General features: G+C 51.9%; 2 protein-coding genes across 5 annotated transcripts; one reads left to right on the forward strand and one right to left on the reverse strand.

The window, feature by feature from the left end:
- Positions 1–7430: 7430 nt before the first annotated feature.
- On the forward strand, positions 7431–16226 carry TEX261 (testis expressed 261). 3 transcript variants are annotated; one of them, XM_036028097.1, is made up of 6 exons: positions 7449–7812; positions 9141–9220; positions 10381–10534; positions 12384–12451; positions 13186–13288; positions 13478–16226. In XM_036028097.1, the coding sequence occupies exons 1-6, from the start codon at positions 7665–7667 to the stop codon at positions 13591–13593; spliced, it is 669 nt and encodes a 222-aa protein (XP_035883990.1). In that variant the 5' UTR covers positions 7449–7664; the 3' UTR covers positions 13594–16226. The 3 variants fall into 3 exon arrangements, with proteins under 3 accessions (XP_035883991.1, XP_035883990.1, XP_028372335.1); XM_028516534.2 differs by lacking the exon at positions 7449–7812 and adding an exon at positions 8023–8218; XM_036028098.1 differs by lacking the exons at positions 13186–13288; positions 13478–16226 and adding an exon at positions 13054–13179 and having other exon boundaries at positions 7431–7812.
- Positions 16203–24357, reverse strand: ANKRD53 (ankyrin repeat domain 53). Of its 2 annotated transcripts, XM_028514794.2 has the most exons (6): positions 22500–24357; positions 22043–22172; positions 21515–21714; positions 20077–20241; positions 19539–19659; positions 16203–17586 (listed from the first exon to the last, which is right to left on the reverse strand). In XM_028514794.2, the coding sequence occupies exons 1-6, from the start codon at positions 22799–22801 to the stop codon at positions 16882–16884; spliced, it is 1623 nt and encodes a 540-aa protein (XP_028370595.2). In that variant the 5' UTR covers positions 22802–24357; the 3' UTR covers positions 16203–16881. The 2 variants fall into 2 exon arrangements, with proteins under 2 accessions (XP_028370595.2, XP_035883988.1); XM_036028095.1 differs by lacking the exon at positions 22043–22172.
- Positions 24358–25210: the final 853 nt, after the last annotated feature.

Below are 25210 nucleotides of genomic sequence, written 5' to 3' on the forward strand. Positions count from 1 at the left end.
AGGCCCTGTGCTGGGCATCGGGTACACAGAAATAAGGGAACTGCCACGGCCTTGAGGAGAGAGTAGGACTTTGCCGGGTGGAGCGGTGGGGCAGGGGGCAGTGGGGCAGGGGGCAGTGGGTGAGGCTGCGGAGTCTGAATCTGTGGCAAGAACACCACAGAAAGGGAAGGAACTGGCCAACGCTCTGTCTCAGTGTCAGGAGAGGGGGAGAGTGCCAAGGCCAGAGGGCACCCAACCAGGCTAAGGGCTAATGTGTTTTTTGCACATGATATTTATCATACTTCTTCCTCCTACTGCTACACACCCCCCTCCAATGATTGGGCTGAGGCTGATGACAGAGAGTTTTATTTTGTTTTGGAAAAGCAGGACCCATTGCTGCTCTAAATAAGCAGAGGTTCTGTTAGGGACAAAAAAGGAGGAGACTTGGCAGCAGCCCCTCAGCCTGCACGTGTTCATTCCCCTTTATTGTAAGCATCTGACTCCAACATGTGGGCACACAGGGGAGCTGGTGATTGTTGGGAACAGCCCTGCCTGGTTTCAGAAGCTGTAACCCTCTATGGCTAAGCTAAGTAAGCGACCTTTGGACCAGAAGCCACTAAGGAGACAAAGCTTATCTCCCTGGCAGGGGCACCGCTTCTGCTCCTTTTACTTCATCCATAACTGGCCCACAATGCCTGATCGATTAGCCAATGATGGGTAAGATTCCCCAAGGGGGGAATGACCTACGACAGGCACCATCATGGGAAGGCCCCAGGGAAGGACTTGGGGAGCTATAGCAAGAGGGGGTGATGGACCCTTGCCCCTTGGCTTTGACATAGCCTGAGTCCTTATTCTGTCTTCGAGAAGTCTCCTAATCTCTTGGCTGCCTTACTCCCCTTGCCTGACTTAAGCCTGAAACAATGACAGGACGGTGCAGTCCTGTGATGGAAAGGGCAGGTTCCCTAGGGTGATCAGGCCTAAGAAAGAATATTCCTGTGAAACCTGCTTTGTTTAGAATGCTCTCAATTAAATGATAAGGGTCCAAGCAAGAAGTTTGTTCCTCAAAGTTTTATGGCTCTTTAGCTATCTGACCCTGACTCAAAATAGGCCCTCAGAGTTCTTTGTTATCTATTGTTTGATCCTTACTGCCTGACAATGATTAGTGAGCTTTACCTGTATTCCTGTGCAAAATGAACCCAATAAAAGCCCATTGAAGAAAAGGTTCTTGGCCTTTCTCCTTTGAGAGATTGGCCACCTTTCCTCCCCAAGCAGATCATGTCTTGGCAGACTTATTCTCATCTGTGGTGGCCAGGGGGGCCTTGTAGGCGGAGCCCCCCACAGGTGGTGCACATGCTGCTGGTAAAGTGGGAGGCGACAGGCAAAGGGACTGACAGTGTTCTATGTGAGGAATGGCTGCAAGGAGAGGACTTTCAGGGAGAGAGAGAGAAAGGGAGAGAGAGAGAGAGAGAGAGAGAGAGAGAGTGTGTGTGTGTGTGAGAGAGAGAGAGAGCGAGAGAGAGAGAGAGCGAGCTGTGCAAGGGTTTCATGTGATGTGTGCAAAGTCCCAACAGCTTCCCTTCCCCCACCTTGTTCTTTCCTGTCATTCTCCAGCCTCTCACCCTCTCCTCACCCTACTGCCCACCCCCACCCCCAGGGTCCTCTCAGACCTGGCAGCTTAGCTGAAGACAATGCTGAAGCAATTAATAGAGCCCTTTGAGGACTTGTCACTAGAAAGCTCTTTAACTCAGCTGCCTGAGTTGGGGCCCCAGGCATGTGACAAGGATGGGGGAGGGGAGCCAGGAACACCAGGGCAGCTGCTTGGGTGGGCAGCAGGGCATAGCAGAGAACCAGGGTCAGGGGCCTAGATTACAAGGACAAATAGATTATGTGGGTATAGCAGTGGTCATTGTTTTCATTGTGGTTTGTCTCTTACTAGAACTTCACTGTGGCTGATTTTCTGCAGAACTGAGACCTGAGAGGTAAGACACCAAACAGTAAACCTTCTGACTACATGGACCATCACAGGAAAATCCCCCCTAGAATGTGGGCACCTTAGAGAGGGGACCCCATGTGGCATCACTGTCTGTGTTAGGGGTGGAGTGGGGTGGGAGGTAATGTGTCCTTAAATCTCCCTACCCCAGCACTTGCTTCTTTTGGAGCTGCGGAGCTGTCAGGGAAAGAGCTGCACAGGGGAGGAGGGGATGAAGAGAAAGGAGGGCCCTGGGTCTCCAGGCCTGTCCCTACCTGTCTCTGACTTCACTGTGTCTCACACAGCAGCTGCCAGTTGCAGCCAGGCCAGGCAGGGCAGCAGAGGCCCGGATGCTGGTTTGGGCCCTGTCTCCAGCTGTGTGTAGTATGTGTTTGTGTGCCCTTGGGGCTTCCCCTTCTGGCCCTCACTCTAAGACTGGCAGTGGGGTCCCCAATTATCTCTAGAAATTGCTACAGGCTCTGAACCTGTCCAGGCTTACAGTCGATCCAGCTCCTCTGGTCACCACTAGAGGGCCACAGCCAACACAGCCTGGCCCAGACACCTCAGCCCTCTCTGGCGCTCTCCAGCCTTTTCATCCATACATCTCTGATCTTCCCAGCCCCTAGGGATGTACAGGCCCCCACCACATGGGCCACTGGGACCACAGAACCAACTAAACATCTGTCCCTGGCCTTGGGCACAGTGAAGGTATAAGTCTGTGACCACAGGGCATGAGAAACTGACCAGAAGTGGCCAAAGCCAGACGCTGAGGTATACTCATTAGCTCCTGTAAGGATAAAGGTAGAGGGAGAGGAGGAAGAACTGGGAACCAAGCAGTCAGTCTACAGGGATATAAAGCAGGGCTGGTCAAATGGCAGGCAGAATCACCCTGTTAGCAAAGGTAGGTGGATTTAAGAGACCAGAGGAAACCCTGTGGCTCTGGAGCTGGATGTCCTAGATTCAAATCCTGGCTCCTCCAAGTACTAGTTGTGTGACCTTAGGCAAGCCTGGGTTGTGGGTTCAATTTCTGACCTGGGGCAGGTACGAGAGGCAATCGATCAATGTTTCACACATCGCTGTTTCTCTCCCTCTCTCCCTTCCTTTCCCTCTCTCTAAATAAGTTAATTAAATAAAATAAAGAAAAAAGTTTGAAAAAAGAAATAAGTGTATGTAGTTACTAAAGTCTGTCAACATACAGATCAACAAAACTTTGACTCTATAAACCCTTTTAATATTGAGTTCCTTGAATTGAGCTTGGGAGTCCTATTCCCTCCGATCTCTTCTATAAGGGAGGCAGGATTTGTCTCCTCTTTTGACCTCCTGCCTCAGTGTAGGTCCCAAAGAGCCTCCCTGACCCTGCCTTCCCTGCTGGGTGCATGGGGCAGATAAGAGCCAGGGCTTCTGAGTTGCCTCTCGGTAAATCACAGCGTGTCCCCTCCCACCCCCGGAGGAAATGTGAGTCCTCAGCCTTGTTTCCCCAGGCCTGTTTTGGCTCTAAGACTCTGGGGGAGTGAAAGTGCCCAGCTCTGGGACAGCAATCGTGGCTCAGTCATAGGTGAATGCACTTAACTTTGGGGGGTCTCAAGTCTTCTTTATCTATAATTCTAGGGAAGAGTGAGGAAATATTTTCTATTTTCCTCCTTCTCTGGGAGGATATTGTTTAGGAAAAAGTGGGGCCAACTAAGGTCTTAGTGTCCCTCCATTTACTGATGCTTTTGTGTCTCAAACACAAATTTCCCAGTAGAAAAGACAAGAGCATGAAGCTCTCCTATTGGGCTAAACAGCAGATTACCAGGTCATGTGACCCAGGGCTAGCCAATTTATCTGTGAGGAACCACACAGTGGCTTTTATCGAAAAAGGACTAAGTACCGGCAGGAAATTTGAGGCATCCTGGCTGGTCTCATACTACAAACCTTTTCATTTTAAACTTAATTTATAAATAGGTCATACATTCACATATACTTACACAGTTTAATGTTTTATGGATGTAAAAAGAAATACAGTGGAAATGTTCTCACTCACTCTTGAACTCCACCCCTTCTCTTCCTAGGAAGCAAATAAAATTACCATTTTCTAATGGATCCTCCCTAGATACTCCATGTAAATACTTATGCAGCTTCTTTCTCCCCATGCATCTGCTTTTCTCGAAAGGAGATCCTCCCATACAGGTATATAAAGAACATCCTCAATTGTTTTCATGGCTCTGCTTTATAATGTACCACCACGTACTTATCCAGTTTCCCACTAATGGACATTTACATTGTTTTCAGTTTGTCCTAGTGCTATAATGAAGATTCTGTAAATCGGCACACAGTCATTTAAGGTGCCACTGCTCTTACCCAAAGCCTTGGGACCCCTTAGAAATCAGAAGTTATAGAATTCAGAGAGACAAACTCAAGGACCCTGGAAAGCTGGAAGGGAAAAATCTTCCATGTTTACTTGCACTAACCTCTAAGTGAAATTCAACATTTCCTTCTATTACGCATGCAGGCAATAATTTCACAGGAGTTAGCAGGATGTGAGCTTCTCATCTTATAGGATAGAAGGTATTTTGGAATATTTACATTCATCCCTACTTTGTCATTGTGGTAATAAAGGAAAACTATTTCTTTTTTTTTTTTTTAAGATTTTACTTATTTATTTTTAGAGAGGGAAGGGAGGGAGAGAGAGAGAAACATCAATGTGCGGTTGCTGGGGGCCGTGGCCTGCAACCCAGGCATGTGCCCTGACTGGGAATCAAACCTTCGACACTTTGGTTTGAAGCCTGCGCTCAATCCACTGAGCTACACCGGCCAGGGCGGAAAACTACTTCTTTACTCACAACATTTCTGACACCAAATGTGTGCATTCCCTGCCCCCCTACCACCCACCAATACACCACCACGTCAACCAGTTTTCCAACTCTTTGGAATGTTGGGAACCCCTCTGCCTGGTTTCAGGAGCTGTGACTTGCCCCCCTACCCCCCAAACCCCTGCCCCTGCCCCTACTCTCTGCCCCTGCCCCCACCCTAAGCTAAGGCTGAGTGAGAGACCTCCGGACCAGGAGACACTAAGGAGACAAGCTTATCTCTCTGGCAGGAGCGAGTGCTGCCTGCTCCATGCCTGGCCCCCATTGCTTGGTCGGTTAGCCAATGACAGATACCATTCCTCAGAGGAGGATGGACCTAAGCCAGGCACGATCACATGGGAAGGCCCTCAGGGAAAGACTCAGGGGGCTGTGGAAAAGAGGGGGTGATCGACCCCCACCCCCCGGCTTTGACAAAGCCTGAGTCCTCATTCTGCCTGCGAGAAGTCTCAAACCTTTCGGCTGCCTTGTCTCCTCTGCCTGACTCAAGCCTGTAACAATGACAAGGGGCAGTGCAGCCCTATGCTGGAAAGCGGTGGGATTCCCAGGGTAATCAGGCCTGAAACAAAAAGGATATGTAAAATCCTGTGAAACCTGCTTTGCTGAGGATGCTCTTAATTAGATTATGAAGGCCCATGCAGGAAATGAATTTAGCTCCTTAAATTCTATAGTTTTTTTTTAGGTGATAAGACCCCAACTCATTGTGAGCCCTTTGAACGTTATTTATCTGTTTGATCCTCACTGCTAGACAATGGTTAATGAGCTGTATCTGTGTTCCTACCCAATACTACCTAATAAAAAGCCTACTCAGGCAGCGGCTCAGGGCACTCTTCCCTTGAGAGAGTGGCCTTGCTGTCCCTATTCCTCCACAGGACTCAGTAGTCTGTGTGTATTTCTCTCATCAAGCATTTGCAGCGGCCACGGATACTGCTGGCCAGTATCCGCCCCACTGGACACCAACTGGGAATCCTATAACTATATTCAATTTTGACAATAATTACCTGGAGGTAGCATCAGATTTCACAAGTTTGAAAGGTTCAGTCCCATAAGACTGCCTTCACTCTACATGCCAGTTACAGTCCTGGGGCCCCGAGGTACCCACATTTCTGTCTGACTTGGCTACAAATTGGAGATTCCCACACACCCCTTCAGGTTCAATAATTTGCTAGAATGTTTCACAACACTTGGAAACACTTACTCACATTTACCAGTTTATTAAAGGAGAAGATAAAGGATAAAGTTGAACAACCAGGTGAAGAGATACACAGGGTGAGGTAAGGGAGGGTCCCGAGCACGGGAGCTTCTGTCCCCGTGGAGTCGGGGTGTGCCTCCCTCCCAGCATGCACATGCACTCACCAACCAAGGTCGCTGAACCGTTAGGGATTTATCTGGAGGCTACATGATATAGGATCATTCATTATTAATGCAGTCTCCAGCCCCTTGTCCCTCCTTGGAGGATGGGAGATGGGATCGAAAGTTCCAAGCTTCTAATCATGGCTTGGTCATTCTGGTGACCAGATGCCATTTGGAAACTATCCAGGAGCTCACTAAGAGTCACTTCATTTGAACAAAAGATGCTCCTGTCATCCAGGAAATTCCAAGGGTTTTAGAAGTGCTGCATAAGACACCCCTCTCTCACCTCCCTCACTGAGGAAATTACAAGGGTTTCAGAAGCTGTGTCAGGAACCAGGGTAGTTCCCTAGTTCTTATTTCTGTCACAGGTAGATAATGATTAATTTTCCATTAGATCTGGTTTATGTTATGCATTAATAAAGAAACACATAGATTATTACACATTACACATTTAGTTTTTTAAAAAATATTTTGACATTTGTATTTCAATATAATTTCTTTGCTTTGTCTTATATATTTCTTAATACATAAAATTGTCATTTTAACACCCCAACTGTACAGTTTAGTGGCACTAAGTACATTCACACTCTTGTGCAGCCACCACCGCCATCTGTCTACAGAACCCTTCACCTTCCCAAGCTGAAACTCTGGACCCATTAGACACTGACTTCCCTCAGCTCTCCCCCAACCCCAGCCACCATTTTACTTTGTCTCTGTCTGATTGCTCTGGATACCTCAGATGAGTAGAATCATACAGCATGTTCATGTCTGGCTTATTTCACTTAGCATAATGTCTTCAAGGTTCATCCATGTTGTAACAGGTGTCAGAATTTCATGTCTCTTTGAGGCTGAATAATAGTTCATTGTATTTACTCACCACACATTTTTACTCACGTTTTGCTTATCTCTTTGCTAATGGACATTTGAGTTGTTTACACCCTTCGACTACTGTGAACAATACTATTATGAACATTGGTGTGCAAGTATCTCTTTGAGTCCCTTACAATACTCATTGGTATATACCCAGGAGGAGAATTGCTGGATCATATGGTAATTATATGTTTATTTTTGGGGGAATATGTATTTACTGTTACACATGAAAAGTATTCTGAGATGAGAAGCACACTAGACTCCCACTATACACACTGTATTTTTGCATGCTTGTTTCGGCCACCAGATGGGGGACTTCTTGACAAAGGGTTCTGGGCTCCTCGTCCCCCTTCGGAAACACTCCCAGAAACACTCGGTGCCTAATGGGTGCCCTGCACTGGGCGAGTTGTAGCCGATACGGAAGTGCAGATGGTACCTCAAAGGAACTCAGCCAGGGGGGGAGTTAGGCTTGAGGATGGCTGATCAAAGGCGCAGCAACTCCTGCCTCTGCGGCTTCCCAGACATATATAACCTGAGCTACGGTAATCTTTCTTGGCTCCAGCTTCCCCATCCATGAAATGATCTACATCATCGAATCAATGTCCATCAAGAACATACCGCCTAATCTTTAGCACTGTGCCTGGTACATGTTAGGCACTCAACATTCTGTTCCTGTTATCTGCAGGGAAAGCGAAAGCCCTGTAGAAAACCTGCCTGGAGGCTTCTGGCCCGATGTTGCTGGGGAGAGGTCCGGAGGCCCTCTTCTGCCTTGCACACCTCTCCAGGTCGGCGCAGGATTACACAGGGAGGGACCCCTGTACTGGCCCCGCATCTTCGTCACTCTGCCTCCCCGGGGATGCAGCGCTCGGAGACCGTTCTTTGGCGGAGCCCGGGTTCCCGCGAGCGCGCGCCTCATGGGGCAGCAGCGGTTGGCCCTCCCAGCCGGCAGGGGGCGCCAGTCTACACCCGACCGGGGCGGCGCTCGGGCCCGGCTCCTCTCGGCGGCGGCGCACAGCGGTCCGGCCGTCGGTGGGGCGGGGACGCGGCAGCGGTGGCAGCCGCTCCGTGTTGCCGGAGCCCTAGCGCGCAGGCCCGTCCCGGCGGTCGGCTGCCGGGCGGGGCAAGGGCACCATGTGGTTTATGTACGTGCTGAGCTGGCTGTCGCTCTTCATCCAGGTGTCCTTCATCACGCTGGCCGTCGGTGAGAGTGCGCGACCCCGGCCTGCGCGGGCTTCCACCTCCGCATCTTTGCTCACTGGGGGTCGCACCACGCGGGCGCCGGAGCGACCTGGAGACCCCTGTCCGGTGCTGCCGGCCTTCGCATACCCCGCTACCGTCTCTCTTGTTCTTGACCCTCCTGCTGATCCCAGCAGCCTAGCCTGATCGAGGGTCCTTCCAGGTGTCGCAAAGTCCCTCCCAGCAGTGCTGGGGAGTGGCTCTCAAGTTCTCCGCGCCCGCGCGCCGCCTACCGCTGCCGCGCTCACCCTCGGGGGCCGGCTGCGCGCAACTTTTACCCGACAACTATCGCCGCCCTTTGGCCTGCGGCCCTTCCAACTTCTTACTCTGACGTTGACACGCTTCCCCCTTCCGGCTAGTTCCTACTGTGGACCTAAGCTAAGATCTCACCTCCTCCGGGAAGCCCTCTGTGTGCGGTTTGATGGTCCAGCCGTGCCCCTACTTTCTCTAAAATAGTACTTGTCAACTCTGGAATTGTCTGATTCCCTTTCCGCCTGTCCCCCTTACCTCACCGCCTCCACCCCCACCTGGGTCAGAGAAGGGACACTGGCTGTTTTTACTATATTCTCAGCATTCAGTCCAGCACTTGGCCCATTTTAAGTGCCCAACAAATGTTTATTCAATAACTGAATGAAATTCTTATTTACGGGGTCAGAGATTAGCAGAGTGCTGAGGAGCCAGATGCAGGTTTCCACTTTTATGAAATCTCTGCTTACTGCCCTGATGAAGTTTTACTTTCAGACTTTGGAGGGCAACACATGGTTTGTTCCTTGCCTTCTGGAGTCCATGAGGGGTGATGGAGAGTCAGCTGCGGAGAAAGGGATGACCATGATTGTGGAAGTGACCGAGGCTAATGTTCACTCTGCTTGCTCTTATTGTGCCCCCAGCAGCGGGACTCTATTACCTGGCAGAACTGATAGAAGAATACACAGTGGCCACCAGCAGGATCATAAAATACATGATCTGGGTAAGTGACTGCTTCCCCAAGAGTTTACCCTCTTTTGCCCCGCCTCAAAAGAAAGAAGTGGGGAGAGTGTGGCATGGATGATGAGACCTCTTTCCCTGCTGTTCCCTGAAGGTACCACTCCTACCTCCCTGCCCTGCACCTTGTTCTCTGGGCCTGCTCTCCTGGGCCCTGGTCTTTTTTCCCTCCTTTCCCAAGTGGCATTGCTTCACTGCAGACCCCATTCTTAGTTCCTTAAGGTGACAGCTGAAGGCACACTTTCTGTTGACAGGACCATGGCTTGCCTTTGCTTGGCTGTCTTCCACTGTCTCTAGTCCCTTGCTCTGCTCACAGCATTTAGGAGTGAGAGGAACCTTAAGGACAGTTCTGATTCATTACCCTCTTTCACGTTGGATCAAGTGATTTGTCCTAAGAGGGAGACACCTTTCCTGGCCCAGGCTCTGCCTTCCCCAGGTCTCGTAGAAAGCTTCTCTGTCTGAAGATACCATCCTTGCCATTGATGTCAAAGCCACAGGGGTGACTGCTGGTGGATGGATTTCTGCCAGCTGCAGGAAAGGCTGGGGGCAGGGTGGGAGCACACTTGGACAGGAGCCCAGCACCTCTCAGGTCCCCGCGTGTCAGCAGCCATTTCCACTCTGGGCTTGGCCTGAGGTTGGGAGTTAGTGCTGGAGACACGTGGCGGCTCTCAGCTCTGGGTTCAGAGGTTCAGCTAGTGGGTATTGGTACAGGAATTTGACTTTCATTTAAACAATTGTCATTGATTAAGCATTGACAACTGTAAGTTCTTCAGATCAGCACTTTCAAATGACAGGTATGATTTGTTATTGGGTTGTGTTACCAGTTCATTAGATCATGATCAGCATAAAAAATGGAATAGAAAAGACTAGAATTGAAATTTGAACTAGATCATATATATGTATGTGGGTGTTGGGGTCACGGTGTAAACTTTTCCTTACTGTGGGTTGCTGTCAAATATTTGAGAGTGGCAGTAGGGATGCTACCCTTTGGGAGCTAAGAGACTAGTTGGGGAGATCAGACCTGTGACTGAAATGAGTGAGACTGAAGCATTAACTTTGTGTTGCCCCAAGTGGGCTGGGGGTTAATGAGTCCAGGAAGACTGCTTGGAAGAGGTTCCCTGCACTGTGTGCCTCTGGTTGTTTCAGTTCTCCACAGCTGTGCTGATTGGCCTCTACGTTTTTGAGCGCTTCCCTACCTGCATGATTGGCGTGGGCCTCTTCACCAACCTCGTCTACTTTGGCCTCCTCCAGACCTTCCCCTTCATCATGCTGACCTCGCCTAACTTCATCCTGTCGTGCGGTGAGAGGGGGCGGAGTTGAGGAGGCAGCTGAGGCAGTCGGATGTGCCCAGCTCAGTCCATGGCACTGAAGGGTTATGGAGAAAAGAGGCAAACCACTGAGGTCCTCCAGGAGGCCAGGCTGATGGGGAAGATGGGGTTCTCACATTCTCACATGTGAGGAGACCAGAGCCCACCTTGGCCCAAGTGACTAGAATTTGGTGTGAGTGGGTGATGGGGGTGGGATACTCAGACAAGGAGGGCTTTCACAGAGAGGTAAGTATGGAGGTTTGGGGAGAGAACAGAGGTGGGCTGGCTGGGTAGTCAGAGCCCGTAAGAAACCACTTGTCCAGGAAAAGCTAAAGCCCTTCACTGGCAGGCAGGCAGCTCCCCATCCAGTCCTCCAGCCCAGCATCATGATTAACGCTAGGAGTCCAGTGGGCCCCTACAGACAGCTGCCTTGGGGACTACGAATGTGTTTGGAGGACCCTGACCTTCCTGCCTTTGCCCTGCCACTGTTCTGTGACCCTAGGGAGTCATCACTCCTCCCTGGGCCTTAGCCTGTCCATCTGTACAAATATATTTAGGACACTCAGTTGGCACATAGTATATGTACTTAGAGATACTTATATTTGCAGAAAAGCACGGACATTATTTGGTTACCAGGATTTCCTTTTCTTCCATTAGTCATTACTGGTCATCCTAGTCTTTGGTCAAGACACCAGATGGGATTGAAGGTTTCACAGAGCTACTTTTCTATTTCTGTGGGAGAACCTGGGAAGGGTATTATCCATAAGGAGGGTGCAGTATTAAAGCTAGACCTGGTCTCTTCTCTGCATGCCTTAGTGTGATTTTGCCAAAGGATTTGTTTACCCACGTTTGATGTGGGGATCCCTTCCCTGGAGACCAGGCCCCTGATGCATCTTTTTAGGGAAGAGGCCACTGCACCCCAGTCTCCCCCAGCAGCAGGCTTCCCTTGCCCGCCCTTTAGATGCCTGAGAGGGCTTTTCTGAAAGATTTTGCTGGCATAAGGCACCACTCTATCTTCCAGTATCTGCTAGGGCCAGAGTGTGCTTGGGCATGGTAGAGCTGTGGTCTCAAGAGATATGGCAGCTGACTGTGAGGTGTATGTGATGGGCGTTCAGTTTGGGGGGTGCTCTGTTCTGGGACCTGCCTGTCACTTCCTCATGGGGTCAGGAGGGGTGCTTGCCTTTGAGCAGCCTGTCCCCAGGATCTGCTCGCTTGCTCTTTCCTATAAATTCGACTACACACCAAGGAGGTGCAGGGTCTGAAACATACCAGTTCAGACCAGTGGGTCTTACCCTGGGGCAGGATAAGACGCCCCTCCCCCAGAATTTTGAGGAACCCTAAGACTACACCCCCCCGCAAAGTGTCTAATGAACTGTGCCCTCTTTTTCTTGAGGACTGCCCTTTACTTGAGGAGTCCTTCTCCATGCCGCCCAGTTTGGAGGGGAGCCTCTTGGGAGTACGTGACCTACACACGCATGACTTCCTCCACCCACTTCCCATAGGAGAGCTCTCTCAGGACTCACTTCCACTGGAAACCCGGTTGCTTCGGAGGATGTAATACCGAATTCTCTTTTTTACAGCATTCTAAGGGTTTTCTGACCTGCTTCTAATTTCACTCATAAAGGCCCTCTGCAGTGGTCAGGTGGGGGCTAACTCTCCCATTTTAACACTGGGAAACTGAGTCCTGAAGAGTGGTGTACTTAGCCCAAAGCCATACTCTGAGTCGGGTGTTAAGTTAGGGCTGAAATTCAGGGCTCCCCACTCCCAGGAGCCTCTTGAAGGTGGAAAGTCCAGCTTCATGTTAGTCCCCCTAAACTAACTGACTCTTCATTCCCTCAACAGGACTAGTGGTGGTGAATCATTACCTAGCATTTCAGTTTTTTGCAGAGGAATATTATCCCTTCTCAGAGGTAAGAAGTGTTCAGTACATCAAACTGTTGACAGGGACAGAAGGAACACAGGGGACTTGCATGATTGGCTTTGTAAACCCGACTATGATTTGAAACTGAGTCCATATAGGGATAACACACTTTTTTAAAACTCAGTATAGATAATTTCAGAAAGCAGTGTGGCTGAGGAGCAGGAGTCCCTTGGGCTGAGATGGGGAGGACACTGTTCTCCCCCAGTGAGTCCTCTGGGCCTTCCGGCACCCGGCCCGAGATCAGGAAGGGGCTGTGGAGTGGCCTTGTCTGATGTAGACTTTGCAGGGCTCCTGGGTGGGCTGCAGCCCTGAGCCCCAGCTGCGCCTGCAGCCAGCCAAGGCCTTCTCCTCGCAGGGTTTGCCCACACCCTGCCACTCCAGCCCGAGCCCCGGAGGGGAGAGCAAGGTCACTTCTTTGAGGCGTATGGGTCAGTCATGGTTTGGCCCTCCATTGTCTCCTTCCGTTCAGAGGAGTTTTGGTGTTGTCCTAGCAACCAAGATTTGGGGACTGTGGCCACAGTCGACTTCAGCCTCCACCTTTCCCCACTGTACTATCTCCATGTGTGAGGATGTCCTGTCTCTGCTTCCCAGGCCCCGGCCCCCTTCAGAGATGTGGGGTCTTCGGTGTACTCTTCACCACCTCTCTCACACGCAAGGTGACCACGCCCAGCCCACTCTTGACACCTCCAGGGGCACCCTCTTCTCAGTCTCTCTTGTTGCCAGGTCCTGGCCTATTTCACTTTCTGTCTGTGGATAATCCCGTTTGCGTTCTTTGTGTCACTGTCGGCGGGGGAGAACGTCCTGCCCTCTACCATGCAGCCAGGAGGTGAGAAGGGGTTGGTGAAGGGTCACGGCGGGAGGACATGAGGAAGGCCTGAGTCGAGGAAGGCCTGAGTCGGCTGGGGGAGCCGGCTCCCAGCCCGATGATGGAGGCCCTTGGGCTTCAGGTGGGGAGAGCTGTGCTCACTTTCAAACACACACACACACACTCATCTCCCTACCTGTGTCTCCGCAGATGACGTGGTCTCCAATTACTTCACCAAAGGCAAGCGGGGCAAACGCTTAGGGATCCTGGTTGTCTTCTCCTTCATCAAAGAGGCCATTCTACCCAGTCGTCAGAAGATATACTGACCCCTTTGGGGAGGGATGTGGGGGCAAGATCAGGAGAGTCGGGCCCCTGGGCCTCTGTATTAGGTAGGGGCTGTGAGCCTGGAAGGTACCTTCCCCCAGCCCTGGCCTGACTTCCTTCAGCTCTCCCTGAAGACCCCGTCCCCACCTTCCTTGGGATGCTCAGCTTGGCTCAGATCTGACGCTGCTAGAGGCTGTGACTTCCGAGGGCACCAGGGAGGGTGGCAGAGCCTGCTTAGCCAGAGGCTGCAGTCCACCTGGGCGTTTGGAAGCTGAGCTCCCTGCGGCCCTCCCCACCCCTTCCATGCTGGGTCAGGAGGTGCAGGCTCAGTTGGGGCAGGCAGGGCAGGGGCCATGACGCTGGAGAGCAAACAGCGATTAAGTTCTTTGGGCAGGTGGCCACAGGGCGGGGCCGTGGCTTGGCACTTCCAAGAGAAATAGTTTTTGTTGAACTGTGATTTCTGTCCAAGTCTGATTCTTGTTTGAATAAAGATTCTAGGTGGCACTGTTGCCTTAATACCCTGAAAATTCATCTTCCTTTCTCCCTGCTGCCCTTCTGCCCTGGACCGGATAGGCTCTTATGCTCTAGGGGCTCCTTTTCTGGGATGGGTCTTGCCTTCCTGGAAGGCCTGTTCCCGCGGCCCCCTCACGAGCAGGGGGCAGAGGTGAGGGGCGGAGCCTGGGCAGGGGGTGAGGGTGGCAGGTGTAGGCAGCCTTATTCCCCTCTTTTTCCTTCTATCTCTTCTTTCCCCAAGGCTCCATGACTGTCAAGCTAGGGACAGAGAGGGGATAGTTTGGGACTGGGTTAGATTTTCAGATCAGCATCTACAATACCTTATTTATAAGTCTTCCTCTGGAGAAAAGGCGTGGTTTCTGACAGAATTCTCTGTCAGGATCAAGATGACACAAAGTAAAACTTGGCTTCCGGGCAACCTGGGCTATAGCCTATTTTTTAAAAATGGGACTTGTAGGAGGATCCGTTTGTCACTCTGAGAACACACAGGGCTGGCCTTTTCTCTGTGCTCGGCTCCTGGGAAGGTGACCCCAGGCTTCTAAGAAGGCCAGGTCCCAGGCACAGACCAGCATTTGTCAACCTTGCACTCCCAACTACAGTGCCTTGCAGACACCCAGCAGTGCACATCAGAATGGAGTCTGCACGAGAGCCGTTCCTGGCCATGTCTTATATCTCAAGGCGAGGGTGGTGGGTGCGGAGGTGTACTGCACACATGTAGTACCTTTAAGCCCCTGGGAAGACCCCTGTGCTTGAAAATGCTCCCTCCACATCCTGCCTCAAGTCCCACTGTAGTCCTGCATTTCCTTAGCTTCAACACTTCCTGTTATAATACCAACCTTCCTCTTTTCCTGGGAGGAGCAGCACATTTTGGTCTTCTCCCAGTGGGAGTGAGATTGCCAGGCCCTTTTATCCTATGCAGACAAGTGGGAGACAGGGTAGAGGGCACTGGGGGCCAACATCGCCCTCACTTCTGGGCCAGCAGCTGGTCTTGCTGCCAGTTGCTGTCGACGTCTGTGTCCCTCATCAGACGTGGCTTTGCCCCCTGCATCCCCTCCACTGCCCATGCTCTCCTAGGAGTGCCAGTGGCCTTTTTGTGCTAAATACACTGAGCCCTTTCCATATCTTACTGGGTCTCCACAGCTTCTGACAGAGCTGGTTACCCCCAGCTTCTTGAATCACACTTCTGTGGCTTGTTCTCTTCCTACCTCTGTGGCTTCTCCACTTGCCCCGTGCACAGTGGGGTTTCTCAGGGTCCTGCCGTGGGCTCCCAAGAGGAGCCCATCCACGCTGATGGCTTTGACTCTTTGCCAAGGAAATGAGAGCTGACCTCCAGCCCCAACATCCCTCCTGGGCTTGTGAATCACGGTTTGCTGCCTTTGGCTACACAGACAGCTTGCATGGCCCAGACGGCACTTGCTGTCCTCTGCTAACCTGCGTCTTTTGGGTACCTGCTGTGGTCCCAAGACCACTCAGGAGCCAGACCAGAAATCTGCTATTCTCCTTTTGCCGCCCCTCCCCCATCCAATTCTAGGAATTGTCAGGTTTGCCTTCTTAACACCTCAGTTAGAGCCAGTCCCACTGCCATCAGCTTTCACCGGGTTATTGTGATAGCCTCCTTCTGCTTCTCTGTCCCACAGCCAGAGCTGTAGTTCTAAAATGCATAGTTGATCAAGTCACTTCCTGGCCTACAACCTTCCATGACTCCCCACTGCCTTCAGGACAAAATCCAGACCCCTTAGCATGGTTTTGAGACTCCTGGTATCCTGCTTCCTCTTCCTGACTGCTTCTCTTGTCCTCATCGCTTGCCACCTTGCACTCTGAGTCCCAGCCTCCTATATCCAGAGATGCCACTCTGATTCCTCTTTCTTCTGTTCACCTGGGCATCTTCTGCATTCATTGTTAAGACTTCACTTTGTCCAAGGAGCTCTGATGGTCCCCTCCCCGTCCCTACTCCAGCCTACCACACAGATCATTCTGGGCATGCCTACCTGTGTGTTGGTCTGTCTCCTCACCAGCCTGTAAGCTCCTTGAGGGCAGGGACTGTCCCTCAATTTTTGTACCAACAGTGCCTGGCTTGGTGCCTGGCACTTAAAAAGCATTTAATAAAGGTTTGTTTAATGAATGATGTGTAGTGATTTGTACAGCAGATAGCAGGGGACGTGGGCTAGCTTCCTGGGGGAAGTCCACGTGCTATCACGGTCTCCAGTTGAAGCCATAGGTCCTCCCTGCCTGCCCCCAGCGGTGCCACCTGTGCCTCCCTGACCTGCAGGAAGCACGGCAGCATTCCCCAGAGGCAGGGAAGCCCATGGCAGGGTGATACATTAGTTGCCTCCACCCCATTCTGGATCTGGAGACGAAGCATGAGGCTTAGGGCCTGCAGTAGGGCTTAGTCTGAACAAGAGGCAGGATTTCCCAGTGGTTCCTCATCCTGAAAGCCTGTCCTTGGTGGGCCATTTGTGGGCAAGGGGAGCAAAGGGGACACCAAGTGTTACTTTCACAATGCTAGGGCCTGGGATAGAGACTGACCCCCCTACTCTGAGCTTTGGGCTCCTGTCCTAATTTGAATCTCTTGGGGATGGTGTCCCAAAGATTTCTTTGTGGAGAGAAGAGGGACCTGGGATCTGGGCTTTTGTTGGGGGGCAGGGGCTCTGGTCTTGGAATTTGGGAATAGGAAGCTTATGGGCGCTCTTCCCCATGTTCCCTGTCTGCAACATGAATGGCCACACCTCAGCCTGCACTGGCCTGCCTCAGGTCGAGGAGAGGCTACCAATACGAGTTTATGAGAGGGGTTCGGGGGAGGGCACAATGGGGAGCCCCTGATGAGCTCGCACTGCTGCCAGGAAGGCTTCGTCAAATGTCTCGCGCAGGTTCATGGCCAGTGTGTCGGTCCAGAAGGTGCTGTCACCCAAGTACCGCTTCCGGGCCACGTCCCTCATGCTGATGGGGCGGAAGCCCTGGGGCACCTTCATCCTGCACGGCCGCACTTGAGGGTACAGCTCTCGGACTATCACCTCCAAAGGCAGCCGAGGCACAGGTGCCACCTGCTTGCCAGCCACCGTGCACAACCGCGCACCACCGTGCCCGTCAGACCTGACCTTGAGGAACCTGCGGAAGTCGTGCTCCAGGCTGGGATCTGGGTGCACACCCAGGCGGATGCCCTGCGGGAAGCCGATCTGGGTTGTGGGGGATGTGGCAGGGTTGTTGCTAATATCCCACAACTTGGGCCTCCTGACTATGGGCTTCTTGTAGACGGGTGTGGGTGTCACCGAAGGCTGAGTCTCGGGCTGTGGAATCTGTTGCAGGCGCATCTCCAAGGAGGGGTGGAATCTCTTGGGAGGTTTGGGGGTCTTGGAGAGAGGGATGGTCCAGCGTGGGGCCTGTGGCTCTTGCTCAGCGTTGTGGATCAGAGATTGGTCTCGGGGCTGTAGCTTGCGGTGGAGCCACTTTTTGAAATCAGCTTCTCTCAGAATTTGGTGTTCTTTCTGCAACATCAGAGGGCACAACACAGGTGAGCAGGGCTGTTCCCTCTGCACTTCTGCACAAAGAGACCCTGTGGCTGTAGCCCTTGTACATCTCAGGTGTGACTGATCAGGTACCGTCCCACCCCAGGGATCCTGAATCTAATGGGAGAATTCCTTGCCCTGTGAGAGCCTTTGTCTGGTGGGGAGACAACTATTACCCAGAGGGAGCCCCTGAACTGTTGTGGCAGACAGAGCCTCTCCCATAGGAGACTTCCAATTTTATGGATACCCAGCCTCCACTCTGGGTGAAGTCTTCAACTTGAGGAGGCAGACACAGTCCCTGCCCTACACAGAAACTTGAGTCTTAAGGGGGGAACCCATTGATAGTGGAGACATGTCCTTCCCCAAGAGAGTCTGCATCCGTGACCCTGGAAGGAGAAGCAGAAAGGCTTGGGAGGCCTGGAGCAGGGTGGAGCTAATCTGGGCAGGCTTCTTGGAGCAGTTCTGTAGGGAGAGACAGGGGCTAGCTCTCCAGGCTGAGTGATGATAACTTGGTCTAGCTGTCTGTTCTTGCCTCTGTACAGTTGGACCTTCAACATGTCACGAACTGTCCCCTCCTTACCCCCTGTCTCAGTGTCTCACCTCCAGGGCTGTTGCTAAGCCATCAGGTGGTTTGGAGATTGACCCAGCTCTGGTGGTAGGCTCTGATTAGGCTAAGCCCCTCATAATAATCCCATCAGCCTTGCCCCAGACCTAGGTCAATCAGCACATGGCTTTCCTTTAGCTCTAGGAATTGGAACAAGAGTGGACACATGACCTGAGGCCAATAAGAGATGAGGGTAGGTCTGCAAGGGGCTTCTGGGAAAGTTTAGAGCTACAGGAACAGATGGGCTTTGCCTCCTCTGGACAAATACAGGGTGGGGCAAAGGTAGGCTTACAGTTATATGTGTGCAAAACCATTTATTCTTATAGTATTATTGTATTACCCCCACACGACAACTGTAAGCCTACTCGTGGCCCACCCTGTGCGTAACTGGGGGCTGGGTGGCACTGACAAATGATACTCGCAGGGCTAGGAAACTGGGGAGAGGCGCAGCTGGGATGGAGCTGGAATCCTAGATCTGCCAGCCCCAAAGCCGCCCCCACTGCTGGACCCCCTTAGGGTTCCCAGCATCTTCTTTCTGGGTTTTCTGGTTCTCACATCCTATGTAATTGTACCTGCTTAAAATCCTCTGGTGACACCCTTCATCCCCAGCCAAGGTCTGTCATTGATCTGGGCCCCTGCCAAGTCTCTTAGCTTGTCAAACTCGAGCTCACATTGGACCCCCTGGCTGTACTGACTTGGTACTTCTGGGCCTACACCCCACTTCCCCATTCCCCTGGGCCTTAGCACGGGGCTGCCTGCTCACTCGGGCTGGTCAGCCCTCCCCTACTTCTTCATATGGCCAACTGCTGCTCGTCTTTAAAGACTCCTCTTCAGCATTATCCCTCTGTCACCCCCTGGACCCCCTTCTCTCTGGGAGCCCAGGGGGTGACACAGGGATATAACCTACCTCCCCTACTAAACTCAAAGCTCCTTGAGTGAGAGGACCACCTCTCATTGGTCTTTGGAACCTCAGGGTCTAGCAGGTGCCTAGCAGAGAGCGTGTGCTCATTGTCTGCTGGCAGGATGGCCCTAACCAGTGTGCTTCCCAACAAAGCAGGACCTGGGTCTCAGTGGAGATGCTCCTCCTCACCAGAAGGAGGCACTGCACCAGGAGGGACTTGCTAATTTAAGCTGCACTTGCTTTCTAACACAAGACTTTTGACTTAAAGGAGTGGTTTCTAGGGTTAGACTTTTAGCCAGAGGAGGAGAAGAGGGAGGCTCTTTCTGGATGGGACCGCTTCTAGCCACTCTCTAACCACACGTGTCAGTCCACTCACGTGCCTGGATGAGCCGCTGATGCCCGTGCCCCGGCAGCCCTGCCCCTTACTTGATGCTCACTCAGGTAGTCCTGTTCCATGAGGACCAGCCGGCCTTTGAGCTTCTTCAGTTTCCCCATTTCACAGGCAAAGTCCTTCTTGTCCCGTTTCCACATGGCATCCTTCAAGAACCTGGTGCCAAGGCGAGGGTGTGTCATCCCCCAGGCACTGGGCTTCCACCTGGGAAGACTGGCTGCTGCTGAGGGGCTATCAGAGATGAGATGAGTGAGGTGGCCCACCCCCAGCTCCCCAAGGCCCCTCTGGCTAACTACTCCTGGTGAGGTGAGGGAGGAGAGTGTCTGGTAGTCTGGTCACTGCTCTCCTGATGAGGAGCTGGGGGCAGGAGGGCAGTGCTAAACCCAGAGGTGTGAGACCTGTGGAAAGCCCCCAGGAATAGTATCCTGGGAATGGGCCAACTCCATATACATAGCAGCTAGGCAGTGGTTTTCCAGACCCTCCTCTGAAGGGTTCTGCTTTGGGAGAGGGCCCTAGGGGCAGGGCTGGGAGAGGGAAGGGGTGGCAGGCTGGAGGTGGCTCTCACATCCTCACCGAGCGCAGACACGGTGGTTCCGTATTTTGCAGTAGTCGATGGGTTTGCAGCCCACGACATCTTGGGCATGGACATTGGCGCCCTTTGTCACCAGGACCTTCACACAGCTCAGCAGGCCCTCCCGGGCCGCCAGATGCAGGGGTGTGGAGCCGTTGCATGTCTGACTGCGGAGGTCCTCCAGGGGAAGAGGTGGTAAGGAAGGATGAAGGGCATTTACTTATCAGGTAGGTGGGCACCAGCTTCCAGGCCTGCTCTGCCACCAGCCCCAGAGTGACCCCGGCATACCCCTTCTCTGTCCCTCCGTTTCCTCAACTGTAGGAGGGAGGTCAGGACTACGTGAGCAGTCCCCATCTGGTGATGGGGTGTGGGGCAGTGAAGAGCTGCTGGAAGAAGAGCTGGTTGGCCGGAATTCAGAGACCACTAACCTAATCCTCATCCAACAGCCAGTCCCCCTGCCCCTCCCCCATGCCTGGTCCTGCCCCACAAGCCTGTGTGCCCAGGTTCCTGCCTCCTCTCCACCTCGTCCTCTGACCTCGCCCTGCTCTTTCCCAACACAATGTTTCCTTTGCACACGGTGTTCCCTCTGCCTGGGACCCTTTCTTCTGGTCTTTGCATGGCGGGCTAACCATCTTCAAGTTGTATTTTAAATGTCACCACCTGAGAGGCGACTGCCCCCTCCAAAATAGATCCTTTCCATGCCCCACCCCGCCACCCTGTTTATTCCCTTCATAACTGTTTACCACACTCTGTCATTGTATTCATGTACTATGCTAATTTACCATCTGCTCCTGAACTAGGGGGTCAGCTTCATGGGCAGGGACCATTTCTATGTGTTCACTGCTGTGTCCCTCACCTCTGGCGTAATGCCTAGCACATAGTACATGCTGGGTAAACGGAGTGAATGCAGCCCCCTACGTGCCATCCACGCCCTCCCCACGCATTTTCTCAATTGTCACAGTAGTCCATGCAGTAGGCACTGACGTCCTCCCACATTTCAGTTGAAAACACTGAAGCATTTAAGTAGTTCCCAAACTTTGCTGCAAATCAGAAATGCGTGCAGACCTTTTGAGACTTCAAAGCCCAGGCCACACCCCAGACTAATTAATTACAACGTCTGCATCAGGCTTTTTGAAGCTCCCCAAGTGATTCAAAACATACTGAAGAGCTGGAAGCTTCCAATTGAGTGACTTGCCTGAGGTCTCGACCCGTGCTAACAGATGGCAAAGCTGGGACATGAACTAGATCCCATTTATTAACTAGTACACCATGTGGTAGTTCTCCCAGGGCCCAATTTATTAACTAGTGCACCATGTGGGCTCTCAGACTGCTTCATGTGGGACCCAGTTCTTGTTACCCCACAGTCCCTCAGCCTATCCTGGAAGTGGGCTCCTATGTGCCTAGCCTCCAAGCCACTCTCCTGGGGCAGGCAGGACTCACGTGTTGAGGGCCGCCCCGTGCTTAAGCAGATAGTAGATGCAGGGGAGGACCATGGTCTTGTTTTCCTTGCGGATGACAAGGTGCAGTGGTGTCTGGCCATTGTTGGTGGGCAGGTCCACAGGAAACTTGTACTCCTCTATCAAGACCTGCAGGCATTCAAGCTTGCCGCTTTGGGCTGCAAAGTGGATGGCAGTGAACCCCTGTGGGGGCCAGAGGAGGGCAGGAGGACGCTGAGCTGGATCGAGGCCCCAGGTCCAAAACCTGCCATAGGTAGCAGTTCCTTGGGGTTCCTCTTCCCTTAGACCCCCCCAGGAGTCACTCATACCCCTTCCCCACTCCTGTATGTGCTCACTCTTCCTTGATACCCCCAAATGCCCCCCCCCCCCCACGGAGGGGAGGTGAATTAGGACGATGTGCTCAGACAAGGACACCTCTGGATGCTCTTTGCCAGGTGAGCACTATGTGGGGAGCTCTTGGTGGGTGGGAGGGAAGGGCCTCGGTCCTTGGCCCTGCACTCCAAGGCCTTACCTTGTTATCTGTCGGGATTTCCCCACCGTCCTGATTCAGGCAGAAACGCAACCATTCCAGGTTGCCCAAGGCAGCTGCGAACAACTCGGAATAGTTCCCCACATCCCTCTGGTCCCACTCACCGACCAGGCTAGCGGCAGCGCGGGGGTGGGGGAGGAAAGGAGGGTGATTGGAGGAAGCAATGGCAGATCCCGGTCCCGCGTGGGCAAGGCCATCACTTAAGCAGGAGGCATTTACACAGGCTAGGCCAGCGCTGACCAGCGGCGGGGCGAGGAGGAAGCAGCCGTCCTTGCGCATCCCCGAGGGCCCCAAGCCCCTTTTGGGAGGTCAGCAGGGGCCCCTACCCAGCTCTCCTGGTTCCTCGACTGTCCTCACCCACCCCTCCAGGCCCTGCTCTTCCAGGGAGGCGCTGGGCAGGTTCCCACGCTGCAGCGTGGCCACCTATTCCCTGGCTCACCTGGGATGTTTGGATTGAGAGTTTCTCCAGGTGAGCTGCGTGGAGACTCTCTGAGCCGGCTTCATAGAGGCACGTGTTGATGGCGGAGGCTGTGAGCTCACTGAAAGGCATCGCTGTGCCCCCAAAGTCTGGCCCGCCAGCAACGACTCGCGTTGGGGGCGGGGTGGGGGCGAGGCTAGCGCCTCCCAGGCCGCCCGGAGCCAATCCGGCAACCGAGCCGCCCGGGCGCCCGTGAGGGACCCGGCTCCTGCCAGGCCTGCCAGCCCAATTTCCCCGGGCCCATACTCCTGAAAACTCAGCATCAAACGCACACAGCAGACTGGAAGACCGTAGCTTTTCTTTCTTCCTGATTATAAAATTAGTAAGTTCTGATTGTAGAAAACCAGAAAAGGATGAGGAAAGCAAAACCACAATCCCGCCAGCCAGGAAATCACGGTCTATATGTTGCATATCGTACAGAAAGTTGGTACCTCTTTTCACTTTGCGTTATAATTATGAGCTAACTTGCATCGACATTCCGCATCACAAAGGCACGTTGTGACGCGACCCTAGCCCCACATCAGAACAGCTGTGCTGTCATTTCACACGCGCTGCAGAACGCAAAATGGCACCTCTGTAGTTGTTTCCTTAGGCACGGATTCTCGAAAGTAGAATTACTAAGTGAAGGGGAATGAACATTTTTTATATGTTGATCTGTTTCCCAACTGCTCTCCAACAAGGTTGTGTATTCACTTACACACCCACCTGCAGCGAAGCAGCGCTCGGCCTCCACAGTATGGCAAGTTATGGTGGGCAAGTTAGGGACTTCCAAGTCTCTGTGCATCAGCAAAACGGGGATAATCGTACCTACCTCACAAGGAGGGAAGGGACGCGAGCGATGGGAGGAGGCTAGCTGAGTAATTTGCTCTTCTTAGAAGGAACTGCCAACCATCACTAGTACTGGGCGCTGTGATTCTAAGTAAGTGCTTGCCACTTCAGGAGTGGTAGTGGTGCTCTAATTAGACTCTTTGCTTCCCAGCAAGGCTTAAACATTTGGTTATCAGTGTTTTTCTCTTCTGGGAATTATTTGTTTATTCACATTGTTATTTGAGGGTCTTAATATGTCTCTTATTGATTCATAAAACTTATTGAAATAGTAATCATTTATATATTTTTGTGGTCAATATTTCCTCAGTTTACCTTTTAACTTTTTACAATATACAGTAGTCAATCAGTGTTGCTTGAATCAGTGTTGTTGCCGAACAATTTCTATTCTCACCCCTTCTCAATTAAAAATGGGCAAAGAACCTGAATAGACCTTTCTCTAAAGGAGGTATACAAATGGCCAATAGACACATGAACAAGAAGCCCAACATTAACCATAAGGGAAATTAAGATAAAAATCACAGCGAGATATTATTTCACACTCACTAGGATGGCGATGACAAGGGCACAGAGAGTAGGTGATGCTGAGGCTGTGGAGAAATGGGAACCTCCTCACACTACTGGTGGGAATGGGACATGGTGCAGCTGCTGTAGACGTGGCTTTGCAGTCTGGCAGTCCCTCAGAGTGTTACACGTGAAGTCACCATCTGACACCCAGTCCCTTCACTACTTGGTATTGATTTACCCAAGAGAAGGGAAAACACGTCCACACAGAAACATGCACTTGAGTGTTCATAACAGCATTATTTGTGATAGCCAAAGGTGGAAGCAACTGCGTGTCTGTAAAGCTGATAAACAGATAAACAAAATGTGGGGTACCCATGCTGTGGAATATTATTTGGCAATAAACAGGAATGAAGTACTGATACATGCTGCAACACGGATGAGCCTTGAAAATATTACGGTAAATGAAGGAGCCAGTCACAGAAGACCACCTGCTGAACGACCCCATGTATATGAATCGGTCTGGGTAGGCCAAGCCTAGGGCTGCGGTAGGGGCAGGAGAGGGCCTTCAGGGGTGATGGCGAGCAATGCAGGGTTTCTTTTTGAGGCACCAGAAGTGTTCTAAAATTGACTGTGGTGATGGCTGCACAACTCTGAATATACTGTACAAAAAGCTGTTGAATGGTACGATTATAAACAGGTAAATCACAGGGCATGTAAATTATATCTCAATAAATCTGTTAGGAAATAAAACAACCCTATGACATGTGGACACCCACAAGGTTTCCCCAAATGGCTGTGAATGTCACAGGAATGAGACTTTAATTCTCAGGTCCTTCTTTGGTATCAATTTTTGATCCAAGAATTCTGGCTGGTTCCATATCACATTGATCCAGAAATGGAACTCAGCCCTTTGCTGAAGTTCCATCCTTCAACTTGCCCTCCTCTTAGGAAGCATTCATGACCTCATTATAGGTGGCGCAGAAGAGACCGGAGGGATGATGCTACAGAAGAGCAGGCAGCTTTCAAAGCAGCATCTATGATCCTGGGTTTGTTTTGGGATGCTCTTCACCCATTTTTAATTGGGGGCTTCTCCTTGGCCTTTCACCCTACCCCCACGTCCCTCAGGCTCTCTCTCCGGCAACCCTCCTCCCTTCCTGTATGGAACACACCAAATTGCTCTCCAGCATCTCTCAGACAGAGCTGGGTAGAGTCAGACAAGTTTTTGTGGCCTAGATCACCCTTTACATGGCCCCTGAGCTCATCATCCACCCAAGAAATGTATCAAGGTATTTCTTAACGATGATAAATATCTCCTAAAGGGAAATTCTGTTGTCAGCTGT

Source organism: Phyllostomus discolor, chromosome 6 (genome assembly GCF_004126475.2).
Source record: "Phyllostomus discolor isolate MPI-MPIP mPhyDis1 chromosome 6, mPhyDis1.pri.v3, whole genome shotgun sequence".
NCBI lineage: Eukaryota > Metazoa > Chordata > Mammalia > Chiroptera > Phyllostomidae > Phyllostomus > Phyllostomus discolor.

Coding starts and splice junctions, on each gene's coding strand:
- TEX261 (XM_036028097.1), top strand. CDS start 7,665: ATGTTAGGCACTCAACATTCTGTTCCTGTTATCTGCAGGGAAAGCGAA. Junction 9,221..10,380: donor TCATAAAATACATGATCTGG/GTAAGTGACTGC, acceptor TGGTTGTTTCAG/TTCTCCACAGCTGTGCTGAT. Junction 10,535..12,383: donor TAACTTCATCCTGTCGTGCG/GTGAGAGGGGGC, acceptor TTCCCTCAACAG/GACTAGTGGTGGTGAATCAT.
- ANKRD53 (XM_036028095.1), bottom strand. CDS start 22,949: ATGCAACATATAGACCGTGATTTCCTGGCTGGCGGGATTGTGGTTTTG. Junction 21,715..22,499: donor TCTCAATCCAAACATCCCAG/GTGAGCCAGGGA, acceptor TGGCCCCCACAG/GGGTTCACTGCCATCCACTT. Junction 20,242..21,514: donor CACGGGGCGGCCCTCAACAC/GTGAGTCCTGCC, acceptor GGACCTCCGCAG/TCAGACATGCAACGGCTCCA.